Genomic DNA, 24,368 nt, shown 5'->3' with positions numbered 1-24,368 from the left:
TACTGCTCAGCATCCCTTCTGCAGTCCAGGTAGCTGAAAAGCCCTACTGAATCCACCTCTCCCACGTGTAACCAGCCCAACTACCTGACGAAGGACCCTGGAAATGGCAGGTCCAACAGACCCCTGGAGAGCCTTTAAAGCTCACCTTCTCCTCCATTTAGGGCTAATAACTCTGTGTAATTTACCCAGTAAGGAACTAAAATAATAAAAAAAAGGGTATTAATTAGGACAGCTGATGGAACAGTAATAGCACAAAACAAAACATGGGGTAACCAAGTAACTTTTAGAGTAGATTTTTCAAAGTTCTTTGATAATGAATTCTGTAATTCCCCCGCAGCACGCAGGTATGTGGGATGGAAACCTAGAACGCCTTTAGGCTCACCACAAATAGAAAATGTTGAAGTGTGTACACCCTCTCGCCATAATAGGGCGTTGTGGTATACTCCACATTATGTGTGCCCTGAGCCTCTTCCAGGGCGACGCCACACTTGTGGATCTACTGCTGATTATTATTGTAAGGCATGGGGTTGTGAAACACTTGCTTCCCAATGGAAGCCATCTAAATCTGACCCAGACATAGATCTCTTCCGCCTGAGTTTGGAGGGAAAAGGCCTAATAATGAAAGGGATTACCAATGTTCTATAAACAATTGTAACCCTACCATTGTTACCATCAAAAGGCCACAAGACCCAAGTTGGAGTAAGGGAAAAACATGGGCAATAAGACTTTATATCGAAGGTGCAGATCCAGGAACCTTCTTTACTATCAGAAGATTACCCACCAAGAATAAGCTTCTCTTTGAAGGGGAAAAGAATAAGCTAGCCCCTAGAGTGCCCAAACCATCAGCCACTTCCTTGACCAGTTCTTCCACAAGCAAAATAGACTTAGTTAGTCCAACTTCATATAATGTACCAGGAAGAACAGATTATAAAGCACCCTATCACACTGTCCATCCGTTACTTAATGGACAACAGGAAGAACTGGGATTATTAGACAAAGTGTTTACTTCCTTTAATAACACTCAACCTAATATCACTGAGTCTTGCTGGCTGTGCCTTAGCCCTAAACCCCCCTTTTTACATTGGGATAGGGGCTAATACATCAGAAGGAGGAAATTTAGTTCCTAGTACTATAATCCCTCCCAATACTGGAAAACAGGACCAAATAAAAGATTGTTTTTCTGGGGGATCTCTCACCTTAGCTGAATTCCATGGAAAAGGGACTTGTTATCCCATAGCTAATTTTACTGTAATTAATTCTAATTACAGCGATTATTGTCTTAATCAAGAAACTCTGGTTAGTGATCCAGAAAAACCTAAGGTAATAAAAGCACCAGAGGGATTATAGTTTGTGTATACCCAAGGTATATTCAAATATATTGTTCCTACAAAACCTGAGCTCTGTATAAATGCATACATCATCCCTCAAGTGTATCTATATGGAGACAATCCTGATTTCCTCCTTATGCCACCTCTAAGAAGAGAAAAACGAGCTCCCACTCTAATACCTATCATAGCCACTATAGGTATTGTAGGATCAGCAGCGGTAGGAGCTGCTGCTCTAATTCAAGGGGACTTGAATTTAAAACAGTTGTCCCATACCTTTTCTAGGGACATTGCCATATTTCAGAACCAGGTAATTTTCTTAGAAAAGCATAATAGATTCTTTAGCAGAAGTAGCCTTACAGAACCGGAGAGGGCTCAATTTCCTTTTCCTCAAACAAGGAGGATTATGTGCTGCCTTAGGTAAAGAATGTTGTTTTTATGCTAATCATTCTGGAATAATTAGGGAGAATATTAAAGTATTAGCAAACAGGTTAAAAAATAAAAAAAGTTAAAAAAAAAAAACCCAGGCTGGTATGCCTCTATGTTCAAGACCTCTCCATGGCTAACTACTCTCATATCTACAATTGCTGGGCCATTACTAATACTTTTGTTAACTCTTTACTGTTGGGCCTGTAATTTCTAATAAACTCCTCGCATTTATTAAAAAGAGAATTGAGACTGTAAAAGTAATGGTCCTATCTCAACCTACCTATACCATCCTTCCTTCTGATGCAGAATCATGGGTTTGATTTGTGTCCTAACAGGAGTAGGGAATGTAAGGTCCAAGAGACGATCAGAAGATCTAAAATAATAGGATATAGGCAGGGCACTGATGGAACAGGGAACTTAAGGGTTACAGGCAGGTCCTGCTCCTGTTCTGTTAGGAATACAATGCCCAAGGTCCTTCAAGAAGCAGAGACAGATAGGGACCCTGTGAGGCTGAGAACAAAGAAAGACAAACGTTTGCATTCCATTGGTTAAAGACCCTTATCAGAAGTTTATGTTTGGAATTTGCCAATGAGCTAGACCCAGCCCCTGTTGCTATGCTATGTGCAGCCCCCTTAGCGAATCAGTAACCACCACATCTGCTTCTGTATATGCTTGCTTACTTAGGATATATAAGGAATTAGCTGTAAGCGCCAGGCGCAATTCCTGTTTGTAGCTCCTTGTGAGTAAGGTGTCTCCGGACACCTGGGAATTCGCCCCTGCACAGGTTAAACTGGCCAATAAAGAAACATCTATATTCCTGAAAGTCTCTGACGTCTGTTATTGTACCCGGTGCATGCTACACGGAGGACCCAGGTTTGAGACCCCGAGGTCGCCAGCTTGAGCATGGGCTCATCTGGCTTGAGCAAAAAAAAAAGCTCACCAGCTTGGACCCAAGGTCGCTGGCTCGAACAAGGGGTTGCTCAGTCTGCTGAAGGCCCGTGGTCAAGGCACATATGAGAAAGCAATCAATGAACAACTAAGATGTCACAACGAAAAACTGATGATTGATGCTTCTCATCTCTCTCCGTTCCTGTCTGTCTGTCCCTCTCTCTGACTCTGTCCATGTAAAAAAAACCAAAAAACCTTTTTTCCCTTTGTCTCCCCAAATGCTAAAATTTTCTCAGATTAGCATAATAAATTCAGTTGTGCCCTCTGAAATGCTCTCTTCCATTCACTCTGGCCTAACAGCAGTGCAGTCTCCACTCTTTCAGTCTCCAAGCCTTTGTGTTCACCAAAAGTACAGCACTGCTTGGTAGTTAATGGTTAAGAGCGGGAGCTCTGCATCCTGACCTGGGTTCAAATTCTAATTGTTACTTACTGATAGATATATGAAATTCCAACTGCCCTTTTGTTGTTCCACCTGGCTGCCTGACCTCACCCTTACTGGACAATCGCCCCTGAGGCAGAAGAGTTCCAGGAAGCTGATCAACCGTCCAAGAAGGAGCATTCCAGAAAGCTAAAATCGTAAAAACGTAAAAGGGAACATTCCAGAACTTTTGACTCAGTACCCCCTTAGGCTCTCCCAAACGCTATAAAATTCACCCCTAGTCTGTAACCGGTGCCCCTTCTCCCCAGAGAAGTGCCTGGCAGGGTTCCTTTCTTCCTTCCAATAAAGCCTGTTACTCTGGTCTTTTTGGACTCCCATGGATTCCAACACTTACCTTGCAAAATTCCTTTTGACTCTCCCAATCTCTGCTTCCTCCTATATTATATAATGAGGCTACAGCCCCTCTCTCTTCAAAGGGTTCAGTGGGATTGGTCATTCCCTTCCTGAACTTCTCTTCCTTTGCCTTCATTGTATCAGCTGCTTCTCTTGTCTCCTTTGTGGGCTCTTCTCCCTTTCGGCGTTGGGTTTTCATTTCTGGTCCCCCATCATCCTAGTCCTAGCTTTCCTTGTATGACTACTTTCAAGTCTGTGTTTTCAACCATCACCCAAATCCAAATTAATCATGAATCTTAATCTTCAAGCCAGATTCCACACCTGAAATCTAGCTGTACAAGTGTCTGATAGCTATCAGCATTTGATGTCTCAAAGATAAATAAGGGCACAACCAACCTCCACAGCACCCAACTCCAGTCCCGCAGTGTTCCTCTGTGATTTGTGTAACTCCCCAGCAATGGTCATACATCCTCATCTGTTACTTGCCACTTTCTGTCAGTCCCGGTTTGCGTAGAGTTTACCTCCCACATCTCTCTCACACCTCCTTCCTCTTCTCCACCTTGTCTTACTTTACACCCTATTTCTCACCAAGATATTTTCAGTCACAAGGTGCGGAAGACAGGTTGTAAACTGACAAAGTCCTTATAGCCTTCCCTCACATTCCTTGCTTGATTGAGTTGCTAAAGGCAATCTATATTCCCTTCCTCCTATCCTTTGTTAGGAACTGCTAGTTAAGATGTTATGCATGACTCTGTATTGGAGACTTCCTTGCTAAAGTTCCCGGTAATACCCAAGCTGCAAACAGCTTTGTTCTCTGCATTATAAAATAAAGTTGACTGCAAATATTGGGGTTTTTGTAGGTCATCAGCCTGCAGAAGACCTCCCAATCCCACATTTTGTCTGTGTTTATTTCTTCATCCCCCACTATTCTCCCTCAGGAATGGACCTGGTTCACAACACACAGGCACATGAGACTCCACACTGATAGAGAAGTGAGCTCTCTCAGTTGCTCCGAGTACAAATCTCAGTTCTAGCACACACCAGCTACAGGGGCCAGGGTATCACTGCTGTTCCCTTACTGTTTATTTCTCAGATAGGAGAACTGAAGAGTTTTCTGCTCAATTAGCTGTGGCTTCATTGTCAAAACAGACCCAGTCATAACATAAAAAACTCTAACATAAGTAGGTCTGCCATTAGGTCAGTCCTCCACCTTCAAATTATGGTGATAAAAAGGCGTTTTAAGTACAAAATAGGGACTGGCCCTGAAGCAAACTCTAGCAGGAACAACTTGGCTAACAAACAGGGAAGGGAAAAACCATGATCATCAGTTCTTTTTAAAAGTTTTTATTGTGACCTTTCATTTTTATACCTGAATAATGTAAGACTGAGACGGCACTTGATCACCAGGTGTGCAGGCTTTATTAGAGGAGAAAGACCTGCCGGGGCACTCCTTTGGGAGAAGTGCACCAGTACAAGCTAGGGGGACAAATTATATGGGGTCAAGAAAAATTTCGAGCATGTGGGTGTTGAATCAAAAGTCCTGGTATGTCCAGAGCCCCTCTTTGGGGCGGCTTGTCAGCTTTGTGGAATTCCTCTGTCTCAGGGGTGATAGTCCAGTAGGGGTGAGGTCTGACAGATAAGCGGAACATCAAGAGGGCAGTTTGGAATTCACGTATCTATCAAATAACGTTTCCCGAAGGGATAACGATACAGTCTTTATTCTAGAAAAATACGTACAGATCATGTACTGACAGCATCTCATCACTGATTGTCTTAATATTCGTCGGTTAAGTTCTTCCTCTTTTCAGTCCTCAGCGCTTACCCCAGATGGCCCGCCTCCTGCTTCTCATCACACAGACAGGATCTGGCTCCAGACTCCAACCTCTCAAGGGACAGGTTCTGCATTCCCTTGGACAACTGCAACTAGGATACTCAACAGGTTCAACTTCAATTCAGAGTTTTTTCATCATTTTTCTTCTTTTAAATCAAGACTATTAGAGCTAAATTATAAATGCATGATATTTTTGCCTTGGGGGCTTGCCCCATAGCCTGAGAATCACCTCAGCTAAGCAAAAGGGTTCCTCATGACAAGGCTACTGAACAAAATCTGCCTCCAACTTTCCTCCTACAAAGGAAGGGGTCAGTCAGCCAGGAAATAAAAGTCCTTTCAAAGGCAAACAGCATCATGTACACTGCTGGCTCTTGGAGCTACATGCATAGAGCCATGAGCCTTGCTCTCACGTCTTAGAGGGGCTGTCTGGCTGGCTTCTCTCTATTTCCTGAGTGATGGGGCCCATAGGGTTTGCAGAGGCCTCAGGCTCCTCATGATTGTCACAAAACACAGTGTTCTGTGGTGCCCAGGAACATACTGGCCTCCACTCCACTTGTATCATGTGACCTTTCTTAATCTGGTTCATCTTCGCCAAAGAAATCCCTAATCTGGGATCATCCTACTGCTGTTTTTATCATATCTGTGCTGGTGCTTCAGTGGGACATGCTTCCATAGTGTGCTCTGGATCCAGGGGAAGAGATGGTGGCTTGAGTCCTCGGCTCTACAATTCCAAAAGAAATCATTATTTTCACTCTTAAATTTCAAGAAACCCTGTAGTTTCTGCGGTGTAATCTTTACCGCTGTGAAGTTAGACTGTAACTGAAGAAATAAAGCAATAGTTGAGTTTGCCTTCAATGACTCACTGAAAGAAATATTTTCATTTTGTTTTGGTTGTTTTTTGAGAGAGAGACCGACAGGGACAGACAGATAGGGAGAAAGATGAACAGCATCAACTTGTAGTTGCAGCACTTGAATTGTTAATTGACTGCTTCTCATATATGCCTTGACCAGGGGGCTCCAGCCAATACAGTGACCCCTTTGTCAAGCCAGCAACCTTGGGCTCAAGCCAGCGACCTTGGGCTTCAGGTCAGTGACCTTTGGCCTCAAGCCAACAACCATAGATCATGTCAATGATTGCATGCTCAAGCTGGCAACTTCAGAGTTTTGATCCTGGGTCCTCAGCAACCCAGGTCGATGCTCTATCCACTGTACCACCACCAGTCAAGCTGAGAGAAATCTTTAATTACCTGTGCCATGCCAATTTACGATAAGGCAGTGAGGATTAAAGCAGGACTACCTAAAAGAAAGTACTGTAATGCATTTCTAAACTTGAATATTATAAAGACCCAGTGTTATTAACCATCCAATTAAGCCTACCAGCAACTGCTACCTAACACACAACTTGCCTTAAAGAAACGAGTGCCAATGTGGCCACCTGTAGCTTTTTCCTCCCTTCTAGGCACATGACATTGGACATGTTCTGAGTCTAACAAGTGCAGGCTTTACTCAAAGCTGTGACCTATTTGCTGGCACATGTGGCTGTGCCCACAAGGGCTTCATGGCACTGTGTAACTTCCTACCTGAAGGGAGCTTCCTGTGTGCAGCTGCTGAAGACATTGCCTGTCCCAGAGCTTGGTTAGAACCCAGGGACTGCTGGAAACTGGCAGCTTTGCTGGTTGAAGGGGTCAGGTGTTTTGATTTGGGATCTTCCACTTGTTTAGTCCAGACCAGTGCCTCCCCGACCTGGAGAGCAGCCCTCAGCTTCTGAGCCATCTCCACCATCTTGTACCCACATGGGAAGAAAGAAGAATCAAGTTATGACTGGAAGAGACAAGTCTACCCACCTCTTCCTAGGCCTCCAAATGGGTTTTATCTGAAATAGTGACTACTGGTACTGGCATTTGAGAGAGGAAGTCATTGTCAAACAGCAGAAAACATAAATTGCCCTTAGTGGATGACAAGAGAGTTCATCAGGATCTCAAACCCAACAATTCAAGTTTGGTGTGTCATTGGGCTAAACTCCACCTTTCCCACAGGAGAAGTGGGAAGAAGCTACCAAGAGGCACAGACCTCAACTCAGAGGAGTTGTATTACCGATAACAGACTGAGAAGCCTGAATGTCCTCTTACTATTAATTTCTAGTAAAGTTTTCTCTCATGTTATTATTAGTTGAATAATTCATGCTGCTAGGAATGTCAAAGCCAAAAGAGGTATGAACTTATAATAGGTTATATCTGGATTACTTGGGCTGGATTCCAGAGTTTCCTGACAGCTTGCTTATGACTCATGCAGCTAATAAAAGACAAACCTCAGAGTCGAACTCCAGAGAGCTGTTGTCCCTGAGCAGGCGGACCTTCTCCTCCATCTCCTGGCACTGGGCCAGTGCAGCCCCCCTCTCGCCCTGCATGTAGAGCAGTATGGCATAGTTCAGGTTCACTAGAGGGTTACACCTGTGGTAAACAGACAGTTCTGTGGAATGCAGGCTTTGCAACAAATGGTCATGTATAGAAACTCATTACCTAAAAACAAAACAAACCGTAAGCAGAGATTCTCCAGTCTATAGCAAGTTAAGAACACATGGCTGCATGGATTCATAGGAGAGAATCAAGGAAGAACCACCCAACTGGCAAAGCAGGTGTGGGGACTCAGTCTGTCATGTCAGCCCTGAGCAGAGACCACCAGGGCTGCTGAGGAAGAGATCCCTACCCTGCTGCCTAGCAATGCCAGGGGGATAAACCCCGAGAGTCACATTCACCTGAGACTAAGCTGAGCCCAGAGTCACATCCAGTCCCAAGGCCCCTGCCGGCTCTGATCTTCTCTGGCATCCTGACTGGAAGTGCCTGTGTTGCTCCCACCAAGCCTCTGCATGCTCAGTACCACATCCTCCCGCACTGGGCCCTGCACAGGCCATGGGGAGCAAGCATCAGGGGTGTGGGGAGCTGATGCAGGCAAAGCCAGCTCTGGCGCCACCTGGTGGTGTGGGAGAGTCCTCCCCCCAGTACAATCCCAGTGGAGCAACTTACTTATCCAGGAGGACTGCTGCTGCGTAAACTCTCTTGGCATTCTCTACATCTTCCAGATTGGTCAGAGTCACTGCAACAAAGACAGTGAGGATGGTGCTGGGAAGCCTGGCTTGGAAAGCAGAGGCTTTTCCTGTTTCATTCCAGTTTATTCAGCCCCCAACTGTGACTGCTCCTTTACCTTCAGCTCTGGGCACCATCCAATCACTCCACTTCGATACCCAATGTTGTCTTCAACAGTCCCCTCTTCACAGTACAGACAAATCTGAAGCAGTCACTTTCCCATCTAAGAATCCTCACTGTCCTCCATCACCCGTAACCATGATCTTTAAACTGTTTAGCACCAGGACTCTCTCATGTTTTTAATCAGTATTTTCTGAGCCTCACCTATAAAATAACAGAGCTGCTCTGGAAGCCCCGCCCTCCCTACCATCCCAATGCATGCTCTCACTTCTACCAGACGCTTAAGAGGAGCTCCAGGAACACAGCTGCAAGAACACAGCCTTCAGGACAAAGCCTACAGTCCTTGCACTATACTCGTGGCCCTTCATCATCTGACCCCAAACTTCCCTGATGCATTCCCCACCACATTCTGTGACACTGTTACCTACTGATGGCAGGGTATATCATGCAAGTTCATGGCTGCATGCCCGTTGTTCAGTGGCCCCTCAGCCATTCTAAGTGATTGAATCCCAGCTTATTCTCCAGAACATGTAAAGGCCCTCCACTTTGTGACGTTAGACTTGCTACCTGTGCCTCATGGTGCTGGCCATCTGTTTACATTCCTATCCCCATTAGAACTAGACTCGCTTTGTGTTCAGGCTACCCCCAAATAACCACCACTCAATTTGCTCTTGTAACCTTTCTCTTGTAAGTTAAGAACCCCGCAATAATGACCCAAAAATGCACCTGAAGACCAATGTCAATGAGAACATGCAAACTGCTATGGGACTTACATTTATTAAACTTAGTGTACAGAGACGTATCCCCTAGAAATAATATTTAGTCAATTCTTCTGTATTATAGTAACTAACAATGAAGCCAATAGTTAATATTCATTGGTTATTTAATCATGCAATCCCCCCATCAACCCTGTAAGATCTATTTTTTTTTCTCTGACAGAGACAGAGAGAGACAAATAGGGATAGACAGACAGGAAGGGAGAGAGATGAGAAGCATCAATTCTTCACTGCAGCTCCTTAGTTCATTGATTGCTTTCTCATAAGTGCCTTGACCAGGGAGAGGACTACAGCAGACCGAGTGACCCCTTGCTCAAGCCAGTGACCCTGGGCTTCCAGACAGCAACCATGGAGTCATGTGAGACTGTGTTCAAACCAGATGAAACCGCGCTCAAGCCAGCAAACTTGGAGTTTCAAACCTAGGTCCTCCATGTCCCAATCTGACGCTCTAGCCACTGCGCCGCCACCGCCTGGTCAGGCTATACGATCTATCTCTTACACTTGATGATATCTGGAACTTAGCAGGGTTTATATTTATTTATTTATTTATTATTTATTTTTTTACAGAGGCAGAGATAGACAGGGACAGACAGACAGGAACGGAGAGAGATGAGAAGCATCAATCATCAGTTTCTCTTTGCACATTGCGACTTCTTAGTTGTTCATTGATTGCTTTCTCACATGTGCCTTGACTGCGGGCCTCAGCAGACCGAGTAACCCCCCGCTGGAGCCAGCGACCCTGGGTCCAAGCTGGTGAGCTCTTTGCTCAAGCCAGATGAGCCCGCACTCAAGCTGGCGACCTCGGGGTCTCGAACCTGGGTCCTTCCGCATCCCAGTCCGACGCTCTATCCACTGCGCCACCACCTGGTCAGGCAGCGGGGCTTATATTTAGATATAGATATATATAGATATATGAATTGTTGAGACACGGGAAAACATTTGGTGGAAGATAAACTAGGGATGATCTTAATTTAACCTGTTGGGTGTCTGAGTGAAATTCCCAAGTTAGAAGCAACCAAGTGCTCTGTCATCTTCCCCTTGTTTTCTAAACTCTCACACAGCACTCCAGATTCCTGTAGGATCTGCCAAGGAATAGCTTCTCTGGGATATTAGCCGCTGGCCTCCAGTGACTCTAAATCTTTCCCCTTGTGCAGACTGAGGAGAGGGTCCCCTACACCACCCCTTACCAGCCAGGAGCATGTAGAGCTCCCCCATCTTCGGCTGGAAGGTGATGGCAGCACTGAGAAAGTGGAAAGCTGACGCATACTGCTGCATGGTCAGGTGGACAAGGCCCAGGTTGTAGAGAATCTTCCAATCGAAGGGTGCTAAGTAGTTTGCTCGTTTCAGGCAGCTGATAGCCTACAGGAGAGAGGAGCACTCACTGAGGGACACGCCAGGCCAACCCAATGCAGCACGCATGAGCACAGCAGGGAGGGCAAGGAGACACTCACTGCTACATATTTCTTCTTGCCAAAGAAACACAGCCCAATGTTATTCCAGAGTGGAGGACTTTCTGGGACAGCACAAGCTACAACTCTGTACTTGGTGAGGGCAACATCAAAGTCTCCGTGGGTCTGCATCATGCTGCCGGCTGCCAGGATGGCCTGAAAACATGAAACGGGGGAAGCCAACCCTTCAGTCATTCCCAAAGGCTGTGGCCATGAGGGGTCTTCCTGGGTGTAGCTACTCTGTATAGTGTGACTGAAACACTCCCAGGGACAACATAATATAGTCAAGGTATTAAGACAGCCACACTGTGGCTCTCTGGCATGGTATAGAAAAAGAAGAGAGAAAACATCACTGACTTTGCCCAGCTCATTTGTTTCCTACTTCTCACCACAGAAGGCAATAGAGCATCAGAGCCCTTTAAAGTAAATACTGCCTTTACTCTGTTCTCTGCTGTCCCTAGTTGGTCCACCAAGTGCTGCTTCAGGCAACTCAAATACTCCTTTCTTTGCCACTTAAGGTATAGCTCCTTCTGCCACAGGACATCACCAGTCCCGGCTTCATCAGTCCACATGTCAGGAGGGGGCTAATGAGGTCAGTCCACTATGGATGCATGACAGGACTGAGTCCATACCCTTTGCAGCCAGTTTTTCTGAACCTCCCTCAATGACATTCACCCACTTGATGACCTTAGCAGCCCTAAAGGTGTATCTGGACAAGAACTGTAGTTGCAAGTTCATTTAGAATCTAGAAGTCATTTCACTGGCAGTATTTTTGACAACAGTTGTAGAAGCTTTGCTAAGCTTTCTGCATAAATTACAGGCTTGTTCCCATAAATGTGCTCTTTTGGGAAATAAGCATAACAAATAAGTGTTGACTTTACAGTATTTTCAAATAAGAAGAGCCATGTTTATTTATAATTTTTTCTAAGAAAAAGGTAATTTTTCAGGTATTCAAAATGCTTTCTAGGGCCAGATCACCTCTAGGAGCAGTTGGGCAGCCCGCAGTACCTTGTAGTTGGTGGGGTCGTAAGTCAGTGCGTTTCCCAGGTGTTCAAATGCCTTCTTGTGAATACCAAGCTTGCAGAAAAAGTACACAAGAGTCAGGGGAGGTGGCACTTAGGGAGCTGGCCAATCACACCCTGAAACACCCTGGCTTTTCTAAATTTTCTTAACAAAACGAGAGCTATGGATATTAGACAGAAAAAGAATACTAAAAATCCCCACATTTGTCCCCTGATAAAAGTAAAGTCTCTATTTGCCAAAAACCATTTCTGCCACGCAAGTGCTGCTCCACACTAATGTCTCTTGGCAGGAAATGGGCTCTAGTTAGCCTCATTGCCCCTGGGGCCAATCTCCCAAACCAAAGCCAGGAAGGCCCAGGGTTAAATTCCTAATTCCTTTTTTTTTTTTTACAGGGACAGAGAGAGAGTCAGAGAGGGATAGATAGGGACAGACAGACAGGAACAGAGAGAGATGAGAAGCATCAATCATCAGTTTTTCGTTGCGACACCTTAGTTGTTCATTGATTGCTTTCTCATATGTGCCTTGACCAGGGGGCTATAGCAGACCAAGTGACCCCTTGTTTGAGCCAGCGACCCTGGGTCCAAGCTGGTGAGCTTTGCTCAAACCAGATGAGCCCGCGCTCAAGCTGGCGATCTTGGGGTCTCGAACCTGGGTCCTTCCGCATCCCAGTCCAACACTCTATCCACTGCGCCACCGCCTGGCCAAGCAAATTCCTAATTCCTTTTAAAGAAAAAGGAAACAGACAGAAAGGTTACCACAGAGGCAGAGCCAGAGGCAAGATCAGCTGAGCAGGGAACTTGGGGAGTTGATAGGGAAATGGGGCAGATAAAGGCCCCTCCAGGACTCCAAGGCCCTAGTTTTCAGGTTGATAAAAAGAAATAATTGAGCTAAAAGAACTTCATTCACACTCAGGAATATGGAGGGGAGAGGAAACAGACTTCTTATCCTAGACAGTGCTGTCTTCTCCTTCCTATAGGACCTGGCTGGGCTAAAGGAACAGAAACGGCCTTTGCCCAAAGCCTGATAGCTCTAACTCGAGTCAGTTACTCCCCAAAACACCCCGATTGCGCTTACTTGAGTCAGTTCCTCCACACAACACCACCCCTCCTGCAACCATAGCTCACTGATGCTAGTTGGCCCCTGGCACTGAGGATGGGTCCATCATCTCCACCTCAGGCACTAAGAGCTCGGTTGCTGAGCAACAGAGCAAGGGCCCCAGATGGACAGAGCATCACCCCCTGATGGGCTTGCTGGATGGATCCCAGTCAGGGCGCATGCAGGAGACTGTCTCTGCCTACCTCCTCACTGAATAAAAACAAACAAAAAAACCTATAATTGCATTTCTGATTTGAATGTAGAAAATTAAGTTAATTCCTTTAACATATAAAAATATATAATAATGAAAAGAGTAAGGTTTATGTGCTACATATGACCTTTAGTAAAATGTGTTAAAGTAAAATGAAAATGCAGGGAAACCACAACGCCCATAAAACCAAAAACATGTCTAACATCCATGCATGTGCAAGTCAAGTTCTTACCTGTAGGTAGAGTAATCCTAGAGTCGTAAGGAGTTCTGTATTTTCTGGTGAGAACCTGCAGCACACAGGGAAACAGATGTGAATGGGACATTGAGGCACATGCGCAGTGACAACATCTCGTGCTTCTAAGCAATAAGGTAGGATGCTGATCCCCTATGGGGACCAGAATCAGAAAGGTCAAAGCCCCAGCCAGAAGCTGCCAAACAGAGCTTACTCAGTTCATCTGAGTGTTTGTCCTTCACTCTCTGCCATTATACCCATTTTGATTACTTCCCTCCCCCAAACTAAGTCAATCCCACAAATCTGAGAGAATCCATTCCCCAACCAAAACATGATCTCCAACCTGTGGGTTTCCACATTCTCAGTGAGGTTCCAAATGCTCAACTGGCCCCTTTTCTGCCTTAGAAATTTTTGTGACTTAAGTCCTTGACCAGACACTGGAAGAAATTTTACCCTCCAGATTTATGTAAGCAAATTTCTAGAAGGCAGGGGTAAAATATCAAGGCTTCCACCAGCCCCACAGAACTTAATGTGTGCCTACTTGTCTGTATAAACTTAGCCTTTTGATCACAAAAGTCTCTCTTTTAACTTAATAAATCAAGTGATTTTTATATCTTTTTGGACAGAAAATGTGACTAAAGAAAGCAAGTTGTGTTGTGACTAATATATACTCGTTCTTCACCATATCACGGTTCACTCTTCGTGGTCTCACTGTATCGCAGATTTTTAAATTGTATATATCTAATTTTGTATCACAAATTTTTTGCTATATCGCAGGATTTTGCAGTACATAGGTATTTTTATATATTTATCATTTTAATTATTTTTGTGGTAAAATAAGCATTTTCTAACCTAAAAAACTGAAAATATAAAAATATTAATTAAAAGAATATTAAATTATAATACATATATTCACTGGTGAGTACCCATATACTCACCAGTGAATATATGTATTATATATATAATTTTATTATGTATTTATATGTATTTTTATATGTATTTATATATATATAATTTTTTTAATTATTATTTTTTTATTTTTATTTATTCATTTTAGAGAAGAGAGAGAGAGAGAGAGAGAGAGAGAGAGAGAGAAGGGGGAGGAGCAGGAAGCATCAACTCCCATATGTGCCTTGACCAGGCAAGCCCAAGGTTTTGAACCAGCAACCTCAGCATTCCAGGTCGACGCTTGATCCATTGTGCCACCACAGGTCAGGCCCATATAGACTCTTATATGTTAAAATTACATAGGTTTAAGAGTGTAGAAAGTGTTTAAGAGCATAGGAAGTGTTTATAAAAGTGTGCAAAAGGTTAATAAGGTTAATAACAGTGTGGGGAAAGTTTATAAGAGTGTGGGGAAGGTTTATAAAGCCTTAAAATATGTATAAATAATAAAATAAATATAAAGTTGCTATTTAGCAGATTTTCACCTATCGCAGGGTTTCTGGAACCTAACCCTCGCGATAGAAAAGGGACCACTGTAACCAGAAAAGTTACTACATTACTACTAAGGGAGAAGAAAAATGTAATTAACAAATTAAGTTTAGTTTGTAGTCTAATTACCAGGAATACCAGACTCTGTGACTAGGCATTCTATTATGTGACCAAACAAATGAGACACCAGAGCATTTTGCTAGTTATCTCACTTACAACAAGACAAGAGCCTTCACAGAGAAGGCAAACTAGTGTGTGCCTCCAGAGGGGAAACACGGACACCGGCCTAGGAAGGCTGATTAGCTCCCTCACAGGGGTCTAGCACCCTTTAATGATGTTTAAAAAAACAAGATATTTGTCTTATGCTAACAAGAGCCTCCTCCAAAGCACGTATGGCCATCTCACTGATTCTGAACCATGGACCACAAGCACGAACAAGATGTGCAACATCTGGGCTGTTTAAAGCACTACCAGCTGTTTACTCAGTACTATTTCCTGTACCACCTCTACCCACCACAGCCTATAACATGGATGCCACAGTAAGTCAACTTCAATCATGCAGGTGAAGACAATCCTTTGGGGATTGAACCTAGATCCCACATTGACCTTGAAGTACAGAACCACCCAGCGAGGCTAAACCAGCTACACTGATAAATGAGAAAGAAACACAAGTCTGCCCTGGTTGGTGGCAAGTGGATAGTATTGTCCTGGAGCACCAGGGTCGCCAGTTCAACCCTGGAGTCACCAACTCCATCCCGGAGTCCCAGCTTGATCCAAGGGCATCAGCTCAACCCCAAGGTCACCAGTTTGAGCCTCAATCAGGGCACATATGAGAAGCAATCAATGGGTGCACAACTAAGTGGAATGCTGAGTCGATGCTTCTCTCTCCCCAATCCCTCTCTCTGCATTCCTCTCTCTCAAATCAATGGGGGGGAAAACCCACATCTTCCTTACTTAAGCCATTGGACGCTCTTTACGTTAGCTTAACCTTTACTCTAATTCATACAACTATATAGTTATTAGTCATACATATTCTTGCCTTAGGTTTGAGAGTTCGTTTACCTGCTCCCTTTTTCTCCGTTTTTCTCTGCTGTAAATAAAACAGACACACTTACTCCACAGCTGTCTTGTAGACTTTGATGGCCTTGTCCAGGTCTCCTGCCAGCAAGTGAATCTTCCCCAGCATTATGTAAGTCAGCACGTGCCTGTTAAGCTGCAGGGCCTGGTGCAGCTGGTCTTGTGCCTGACAGGATTAATGAGGCAGAGGGAAACAAGTCACTACCATGCAAGGACAAGGGAAGTACAGCACTCCTGCTGGACCAATGTGTGAACACCCCGTCTCAGCAATCAGCCCTCACTACCCCAACAGACAAAACACAGCAAACATGTACTTGCTGACAGGACAGCTGGAAATAGGGAGCAGTTGCCTCTGGGGCCATTTGGAAGAATTTAAGCAAGATGATTAATCTTTTTGAGTTTCCTACTTCCTGATGATTATACCCATGACTCAGACCTCACAAGTCAAGAGGGATACTACACCAGTGTTCAGCACTGCCCAGTGCACCAGTGACCAACTGTACAACCTTCCCCAGGGGGACCTCAGTTCCTCACCAATATTTCTTTTAAGATTTTATTGATTTTAGAAAGAGAGAGATAGAGTAAAAGGTGGGGGGGGGGGGTGGAACAGGTGGCATCAAATTGTAGTTGCTTCTCGTATGTGCCTTGACTGGGCAAGCCTGAGATTTCAAATCAGTGACCTCAGCATTCCAGGTTAATGTTCTAGCCACTGCACCACCACAGGCCAGGCACCTCACCAATATTTTGATGAATGAATGTTTTCATTTATTCACTCAGTCAGTATTCTAGGTGCTAGGCATGCCAGAGCTAACAAAACAAACTCCTTGCTCGGAAAAGCTTATATCCTTTCCAGTGGATGGACAAAGGGGCTTTGCTTAGTCACTCACTGATTCAACAAGTATTTACATAAATGTCAAGTACTGTGCTTGCTCTGTTAGCTTTGTAGTTAAGTCTAAATATAATCTCTTTCTCCTTCACAGGTCTGACCAGAGACCAACCCTGCCTCTCCCTTGGCTCAGTATAATCCTGTTAACAGCAGTCTGCTAGCTAGGAATATACTGAGGAGAAAAGCCTCCTAACCAAGTATGTAACACTGTAGATCTGCCCAGAACACCTAAAGGGCCCACTAAAGATAGATTTTTTTAAATTTATGTATATTAGTTATTTATTATATATTCCACAGGAGTAAGAGATACTCTCGCACCTCAACTGCTGATGTACAGATCTTTTTCACATCCCTGAGGGATAGATTAAACATTGTCAGATGGATACCAACCAATGAGGAGTCCCAGCCCTGTCAGCACTGGAGGAAGAGAACACAACTTCACAAGCACCGAGGGACAGCTTTATGAAAGAAACTCTATGCTATGATAGAGCTTCCATCATTAACTTTCAGAACTCTTGGTAATTACGTCTATCCCTCAGTTAGGATCGGTAGATGTCTCCTTGTATCTGAATGCCAAGGTAAGCCCAAGCATTTTATCTAATAAAAGAAGCCAAGAGCCTACAGCTCAATCACAGTAAAATATAAATTCTCACATGGAAGATAATCTCAAAAGCTAAAGCTCTCAGAACTCATGTTCACTTATAACTGAAAATCCATCTCCAATGACCTTGGAAACTAAAAGCAGTTGCTGTCAGAGCATGAAAGAGCTCACTCACATGGTTATGATTATACGTTTAAGACTGAGTACACTTTCTGAGAAGTTCTGTTGAGCACTTGTTTCTATACTGGAAAATTAAAAAAAACAATTAGATTACCATTCCCTCATAATATTTCCAGAATTTTTCATTTTCTTGTTAAAAGCAGAAAAAAAAAAGGATGGATAACAACAAATGAGAATAAAAAATAGGGATGAGTGTATATGGTACTTTCAATTTTATTTCCAACAATCTCTGCCAGCAGGAGGAATAACACAAAATGAGCCCTGGCAGCTCCGCATGTAACAACTGCACCCTTGTGAGACCACCAGCCAGCTGCCAGCTGCTGCCACCATCCCTACAACTTACCTTGCTGAACTGTTTCATATAAATGTAGCAAATGCCCAGGTTGTGACAGATCTCCTACACAAGAGAAAGAAAACAGCTTAGGTGTTAAATTTCCAGCGGTACTGGAGTGAAACAACAGACAGCTAGAGACTGTTATTGGTAAGCAAGGGTTAAACTTTAACATATGCACTCCAGTTAGTTTTTGACTAGCTTTCATACTTAAATATATTTAATTCTAAAAAATAGGTTCCTTAAAAAAATAAAATAAAAATAGGTTCCTTAATCTACCCTACAGATTGTAAGAGATAAAAGCAGGACAAACAGGAGATTGTGAATCTATGTGGTACTTTGGGACACATACCCAGCCTATCCCCATTCCTTTTTTCTCTAAAAGCTGCCACTGCCCACCCCCCACTGGTGCCCTGTTCTCACTAAGGAAATATGCATACATCTATGTGTCAATCAGATTCCTTTTCACAGGAATCTAGGAATTCACTAAGCGATGTAGACTTGGGGCTGACCACGCCATCTGGAGGGTGCTTTGATGGAAGAGCCATATCTGGAGTCCATCTGCAGATACAGACAGTAGAGGTTGGCAAACTAAGGCCCACAGACCAAATCTGTCCCTAACTTTTTTTGTAAATAAAGCTTTATTGGTATTGTCTGTGACTCTTTTACACTGACTAGAACCTTAGATTTCAGAGGCTACAACAGACACTATATTAAGCCACAAGCTCAAAATATTCACTGGCTGACCCTTTACAAGAAGCACTTGCCATTCGCTGATACACAAAAGAAAAACATGAAACAGACGCAGAGTAACTAGCTTGGTTGCTGACCACTTTCCAATTCTAGTTCACTGCAAGGCCAACCTGTATTTCCTAACTTTGAGTTTACAGAATCTCTCGGAATCCCTTTATTGATCCCCCTCTAGCTAAGGTAGCTTTAGAGGGAGGAGAGGCTTCTAGAAAGCAAGGCAGGTTACTAGCAGGACTCACACGAATGCCACACTAAGCAGCTGCCACATTCCCTGCCAGAACCCACGCTGCAGCAGCTACACTGTGCTGTGCTGACACAGGGGTTTGATCTCATACAGAACCAAAGCAGTGGTCCAATGTGAGGAGCAAGACATCTGGGGCAGTAAACACTTAGTAATAACAACAAAAGGCAGCCATGTGACCAATGGAGCTATCAGCATAGTACTAACAACAAAGAACTCGCTAATCCTCTCACCCAGTCTTTCTGGTCCAGTTTAGCCGCTTCGGTGTACACTTCACTGGCAGCTTTATGCTTCCCCAAAAGAAATCTGTAGGAGAAATGCATTTTCAGAGCTTGTATAAGACCAAGCCTGCTGTTCCTGCATGTGACCCACCTCCCCAGCTGAGAACTGGGAGCCTCCGCCCAAGAGCTTGCATGTGCGGCCGGGGGTTGCACCAGCAGCAGCTCCAGGGCCAGGGTCCCACTCTACACCAGTTTTCATGAGTCTTCTGTAATTTATGCTCCACAGTGTACAAAACACAGACCACACAAGAAGCCAGCTAAATAACACACCATGTTCAGCAAGAGCTCCCATCATTTACTACCATCATCTACTAGGGACAGGCCTTTCTCTTCCAAGCCTAAGTCTCTTTCCTTGATGCTGGCTCGAGAAACGGGGCAAACTAGGCTCTGTGCAAAGATAGTACAGGTTTAAATTTCCCTGCAGCTGAGAAAGTAGGGATGGGAACTAGAGAACACTTCACTGGGCAGTGAAGCTGTATGTGTGCCTGGCAGCTAGGAGACACTTCAGGTCACTGACATGAAGGAACTTTCAGGGCATCCACTCAACAAACACTGACAGCCTAGTGTGTCAAATATTATGCTAAGTGTTGGATGAGAAAAATCCCATGGGTTTCCAATAAGCTTAGGGGACTGAGGGCACAATGTCACCATTTATGTGATAACCAGTATCAGTGCACCCCTGTCAAACTAGAATATAATGTTTGAAATATTCAGTTTTGCCTGACCTGTGGTGGTGCAGTGGATAAAGCATCGACCTGGAAATGCTGAGGTCGCTGGTTCGAAACCCTGGGCTTGCCTGGTCAAGGCACATACGGGAGTTGATGCTTCCAGCTCCTCCCCCCTTCTCTCACTCTGTCTTTCCTCTCTCTCTCTCTCTCTCTCTCTCTCTCCTCTCTCTCTCCTCTCTAAAATGAATGAATAAATAAATAAATAAATAAAAGAAATATTCAGTTTTATACAAATTGTTCTCATTTTGTCAGGTTTCAAAGTTAATCTACATTCTTCAAAGTGAGCCCCCCTCTACCTATTAAGCAACCCTCCCTCTGTGTACCAGGCAGATCAGGCTGCCAAAAGCAGCCTCTCCTGAGCGTGCTCATTACACACTGTTTTCTGGGAGAGCCTCCCAACCACCAATACTCACAAAGACCTGGCCACCTGCTTGAGGTTGTCAGCACACTGAGGATTGAGAATAGCACACCTCTGAAAGAGTTCTAGGGATTCTTGGATATTTCCTTCCAGACGAAATATCAATGCTGCCAAGAAACAGAAAATAAAATCATGTTCTGGGAAGAATGGAGGCTGGTATCAGAAAAATCGGAGAAGAGGGAGGTGGGAAATCATATCAAAGAAATTCTTTGGCCTGACCAGGCCGTGGCGCAGTGGATAGAGCATCGGACTGGGATGTGAAGGACCCAGGTTCGAGACCCCGAGGTCACCAGCTTGAGTGCGGGCTCATCTGGTTTGAGCAAGGCTCACCAGCTTGGACCCAAGGTCGCTGGCTTGAGCAAGGAGTCACTCGCTCTGCTGTAGCCCCACAGTCAAGGCACATATGAGAAAGCAATCAATGAACAACTAAGGTGTCACAACGAAAAACTGATGATTGATGCTTCTCATCTCTCTCCGTTCCTGTCTATCTGTCCCTGTCTATCCCTCTCTCTCACTCTCTCTCTGTCTCTGAAAAAAAAAAAAATTCTTTGGATAATTAAATCTTTATTACAGTCAGCTATGACTTCAGACTGAAACACTAGCAAAACTGTTGACATGCTAAAATCTGTTTCTTTGAGACCTGAATGTTTCACTGTAAGAAATACCTTTACTTTGACTCAGTTAACAAAGGAGCTTTCAGTATAATGAGTTCTTCACTTTCCCTTTTTATTAAGGGAATAAATACGGCCATACTTGAAAGAGGAAAAAAAGAGAGGAAAAGACATATAAATATCTGACAATAAGATTATTTTTCAAAGACTGAAGGGGGAGGAGGACTATATCCCCTTCAAGTTTGTTACTCAACATCATTGGCAAATCTTTTGGTTCAGTGATGGCTACAACATGTGCACTGGCTTGCATCTTTCCCAGTACTGATAACATTTACAATCTGACCAGCTTCACAGGCAGTGTTAGTCTTGGCAAACAATAATTTTCCATAGTATTCCAGTGGCCATTGCTTGTTCTACCCTTCTCAGAAGCAAGGCAGCCAGCAGAGACCTCCTCTGAGGTCCTTTCAGGCTCTTCACTGCCTGCATTTACCTTTTGAACCTCAATTTTCCTTCCTTCTTCTTCTTTGTTGAATGATGCCATGTTATCCTTAAAATTAAGGAATCTGGTTACCAGTATGACCTTTGCCTCAACAATATTTGAATCTAATAGAATTTTATTGAGATTGTTTATAGACTTTTCTGCTCATTTTTTTTTTTCTTTTCCAAGTGAGAGGAGGGGAGATAGACTCCCACATGCACCCTGAGCAGGATCCACCCAGCAACCCCCATCTGGGGCTGATGTCTGCCCATCTGGGGCCATATTCACAATTGAACTATTTTTTAGCCTAAGGTAGAGGCCCCACGAAGCCACTGTCAGCGCCCAGGGCCAATGTACTTGAATCAATCGAGCCACTGGCTGTAGGAGGAGAAAAAGGAGAGGAGGGGAGGGGTGGAAAAGCAGCTGGTCACTTCTCCTGCGTGCCCTGACTGGGAATTGAACCCAAGACATCCATACACCAGGCCGACCTTCTACCACTGAGCCAATTAGCCAGGGCCTTGCTCATTCTTGAGTTCTTTATGAGCAAGAGTGTGTCCAGTACTTAATTTCACATTCCTATTATCTGAAGCACCTGACCACAACCGTCCTTTGCCTCTTCACACTGGCACAGCTTCAAGAAGTATACATTCCTCTAGCAAGAAGAAAAGAAACATGTCTTACCTTGGACATAGATGGCATATTCACACAGCCCCTGGGTCTCCTGAAGCTGTTCTTTGATAACAGCCTGAAAGAGAAAGAAAAATGCTTCTGAGAAGTGGTTAAGTGTCTTCTAGAACTTTTAAGAAAAAGAAGACATAGACAAGGAGATCTAGAATCCAGAATACTAATAGTTACTAGTAAAGTAGTTCATTCAGATTTTTTAAAATATCAATTCTCTTACTGTGATTGCTTGTTCTAGAACATGTTGGCAAACTATTGTCTGCAGGCTGACTACAACCTACCCAGCCTATTTCTGTACAGCTCTCAGGCTAAAAGCAGTCTGTATGGTTTTAAAGGATTATAAAAAACAAGAGAATAGCCCTGGCCGGTTGGCTCAGTGGTAGAGTGTCAGCCTGGCGTGCAGGAGTCCCAGGTTCGATTCCCGGCCAGGGCACACAGGAGAAGCGCCCATCTGCTTCTCCACCCCTCCCCTTCTCCTTCCTCTCTGTCTCTCTCTTCCCCTCCTCCAGCCAAGGCTCTATTGGAGCAAAGTTGGCCCGGGCACTGAGGATAGCTCTGTGGCCTCTGCCTCAGGCCCTAGAATGGTTCTGGTTGCAACAGAGCAACGCCTCAGATGGGCAGAGCATCGCCCCCTGGTGGGCATGCTGGGTGGATCCCGGTGGTTGGGCGCATGCGGGAGTCTGTCTGACTGCCTCCCCGTTTCCAGCTTCAGAAAAAAACAAAAACAAAAAAAACACAAGAGAATATTAAGTTTATGAGACAGAAACTGTATGCATACACCTGCAAAGCCTAAAGTATTTACCCTTATAGAGAAAGTTTGCCAATCTTAGAATCTATCTAGTCAAGCTAGGAAAAACATGAAAGGATCTCCAAGCTGTATTGCAGATGCTAGGAGCTCTCTGATGAGCGCAACACAGGCTGTGACCTTTCTGTTCTAATGGGCTGAGCCCAGCTGCTACGGGAGCTTAGAGAGCCAGCACCTGATTCTAACTTAGAGAATCAGAGAAAGCTACCCAGAGTGAACAGCCTCCAATCCTGAGCTGACAGGTAGCAGGGAGGGAGAAGCTGAGGTGCAGGAGGGCCAGAGAGAGAAGGGCTTCAAAGGCCATGTTGAAAAGGCTGAGAGCAGTTGGGAAACACTGGTAAGTTTTCGGCAGTAAGTAACCTGACTCTATCTGTTCCATGAAAAACCATTTCTGGAGGATTGTTGAAAATAGATGGATGGCCTGACCTGTGGTGGCGCAGTGGATAAAGTGTCGACCTGGAAATGCTGAGGTCGCCGGTTCGAAACCCTAGGCTTGCCTGGTCAAGGCACAAATGGGAGTTGATGCTTCCAGCTCCTCCCCCTTCTCTCTCTCTGTTTCTCTCTCTCCCTCTCTCTCTCCTCTCTAAAAATGAATAATAAATAAAATTAAAAAAAAAAAGAAAATAGATGGAAAAGGGGCAAGATTAGAGGTGAGGCTGGTACAAGAACTCCTGTGGTCATTTAAATCAAAATGAAGGGAATTCACTAAGGCATGGAGAAGGGGGGGTACACGAACACTTTCAAGAAGACAGTAAGAGAAGGACCTCCAGAATCTGATGATTATCTATATTATATTTGGGAAGGTGGGAGAGGGGACTTTGACAGATGGACAGGTGAATGATGACACCTAGCCTTGAGACAGGAACAGGATAAGAAACAGGTTTGGAAGGAAGCAAACAAATTCAGCTATAGAAAAGATGGATTTGAAATGCCTGTAAGTATTGAAAAGGGATCAGATTGGTGATCAGGAGGGAGTATGTGGAGTAAGCACAAAAAGGAGCAAGAACAGGACCCAGGAATAGCCCCAATTCTAAAGAAATAAGAGAAAAAGAAGCTACAAAAAGAAAGAGAAAGAGTGGTCAAAAGAGGAAAAGGGAAACAAAAGATAATGCCACAGAAGGAAAGGAAGAAGCCTTTAAAGCAGGGGTCTCAAACTCGCGGCCCGCGGGCCCACCGAACAATTTTGTGCGGCCCGCAGACTAATCCACGAAGTTCAAAATATTTTGGATAGCCTGACCAGGCGGTGGCGCAGTGGATAGAGCGTTGGACTGGGATGCGGAAGACCCAAGTTCGAGACCCGGAGGTCGCCAGCTTGAGCGTGAGCTCATCTGGTTTGAGCAAAGCGCACCAGCTTGGACCCAAGGTCGCTGGCTCAAGCAAGGAGTTACTCAGTCTGCTGAAGGCCTGCGGTCAAGGCACGTATGAGAAAGCAATCAATGAACAACTAAGGTGTCGCAATGCGCAATGAAAAACTAATGATTGATGCTTCTCATCTCTCCGTTCCTGTCTGTCTGTCTCTGTAAAAAAATAAAATAAAATAATAATAACAAAATATTTTGGATAAAATTAAGTA

The 24,368-nt window shown here is 44.3% G+C and overlaps 1 protein-coding gene across 5 annotated transcripts in view; it reads right to left on the bottom strand.

Moving 5' to 3' along the window:
* Positions 1 to 24,368, bottom strand: part of BBS4 (Bardet-Biedl syndrome 4) — a 948,798-nt gene that overhangs the window by 909,975 nt on the left and 14,455 nt on the right. For 3 of the 5 annotated variants that reach the window (XM_066278068.1, XM_066278064.1, XM_066278065.1), the window contains exons 4-15: positions 21,991 to 22,054; positions 20,216 to 20,327; positions 19,027 to 19,099; positions 17,815 to 17,868; positions 15,843 to 15,970; positions 13,294 to 13,348; positions 11,741 to 11,809; positions 10,736 to 10,888; positions 10,472 to 10,643; positions 8,329 to 8,398; positions 7,614 to 7,755; positions 6,886 to 7,087 (exon numbers count right to left, since the gene is read on the bottom strand). In XM_066278068.1, coding sequence (XP_066134165.1) covers positions 6,886 to 7,087; positions 7,614 to 7,755; positions 8,329 to 8,398; positions 10,472 to 10,643; positions 10,736 to 10,888; positions 11,741 to 11,809; positions 13,294 to 13,348; positions 15,843 to 15,970; positions 17,815 to 17,868; positions 19,027 to 19,099; positions 20,216 to 20,327; positions 21,991 to 22,054 — 1,294 coding nt within the window. Of the gene's footprint in view, positions 1 to 4,870; positions 6,027 to 6,885; positions 7,088 to 7,613; positions 7,756 to 8,328; positions 8,399 to 10,471; positions 10,644 to 10,735; positions 10,889 to 11,740; positions 11,810 to 13,293; positions 13,349 to 15,842; positions 15,971 to 17,814; positions 17,869 to 19,026; positions 19,100 to 20,215; positions 20,328 to 21,990; positions 22,055 to 24,368 lie in introns of those variants that run through there. The other 2 variants (XM_066278066.1, XM_066278067.1) reach the window with 2 other exon arrangements.

The sequence above is a fragment of the Saccopteryx bilineata genome, chromosome 4, assembly GCF_036850765.1.
Source record: "Saccopteryx bilineata isolate mSacBil1 chromosome 4, mSacBil1_pri_phased_curated, whole genome shotgun sequence".
NCBI classification, from domain to species: Eukaryota; Metazoa; Chordata; class Mammalia; order Chiroptera; family Emballonuridae; genus Saccopteryx; species Saccopteryx bilineata.
This window is presented reverse-complemented; position numbering and strand designations above follow the sequence as displayed.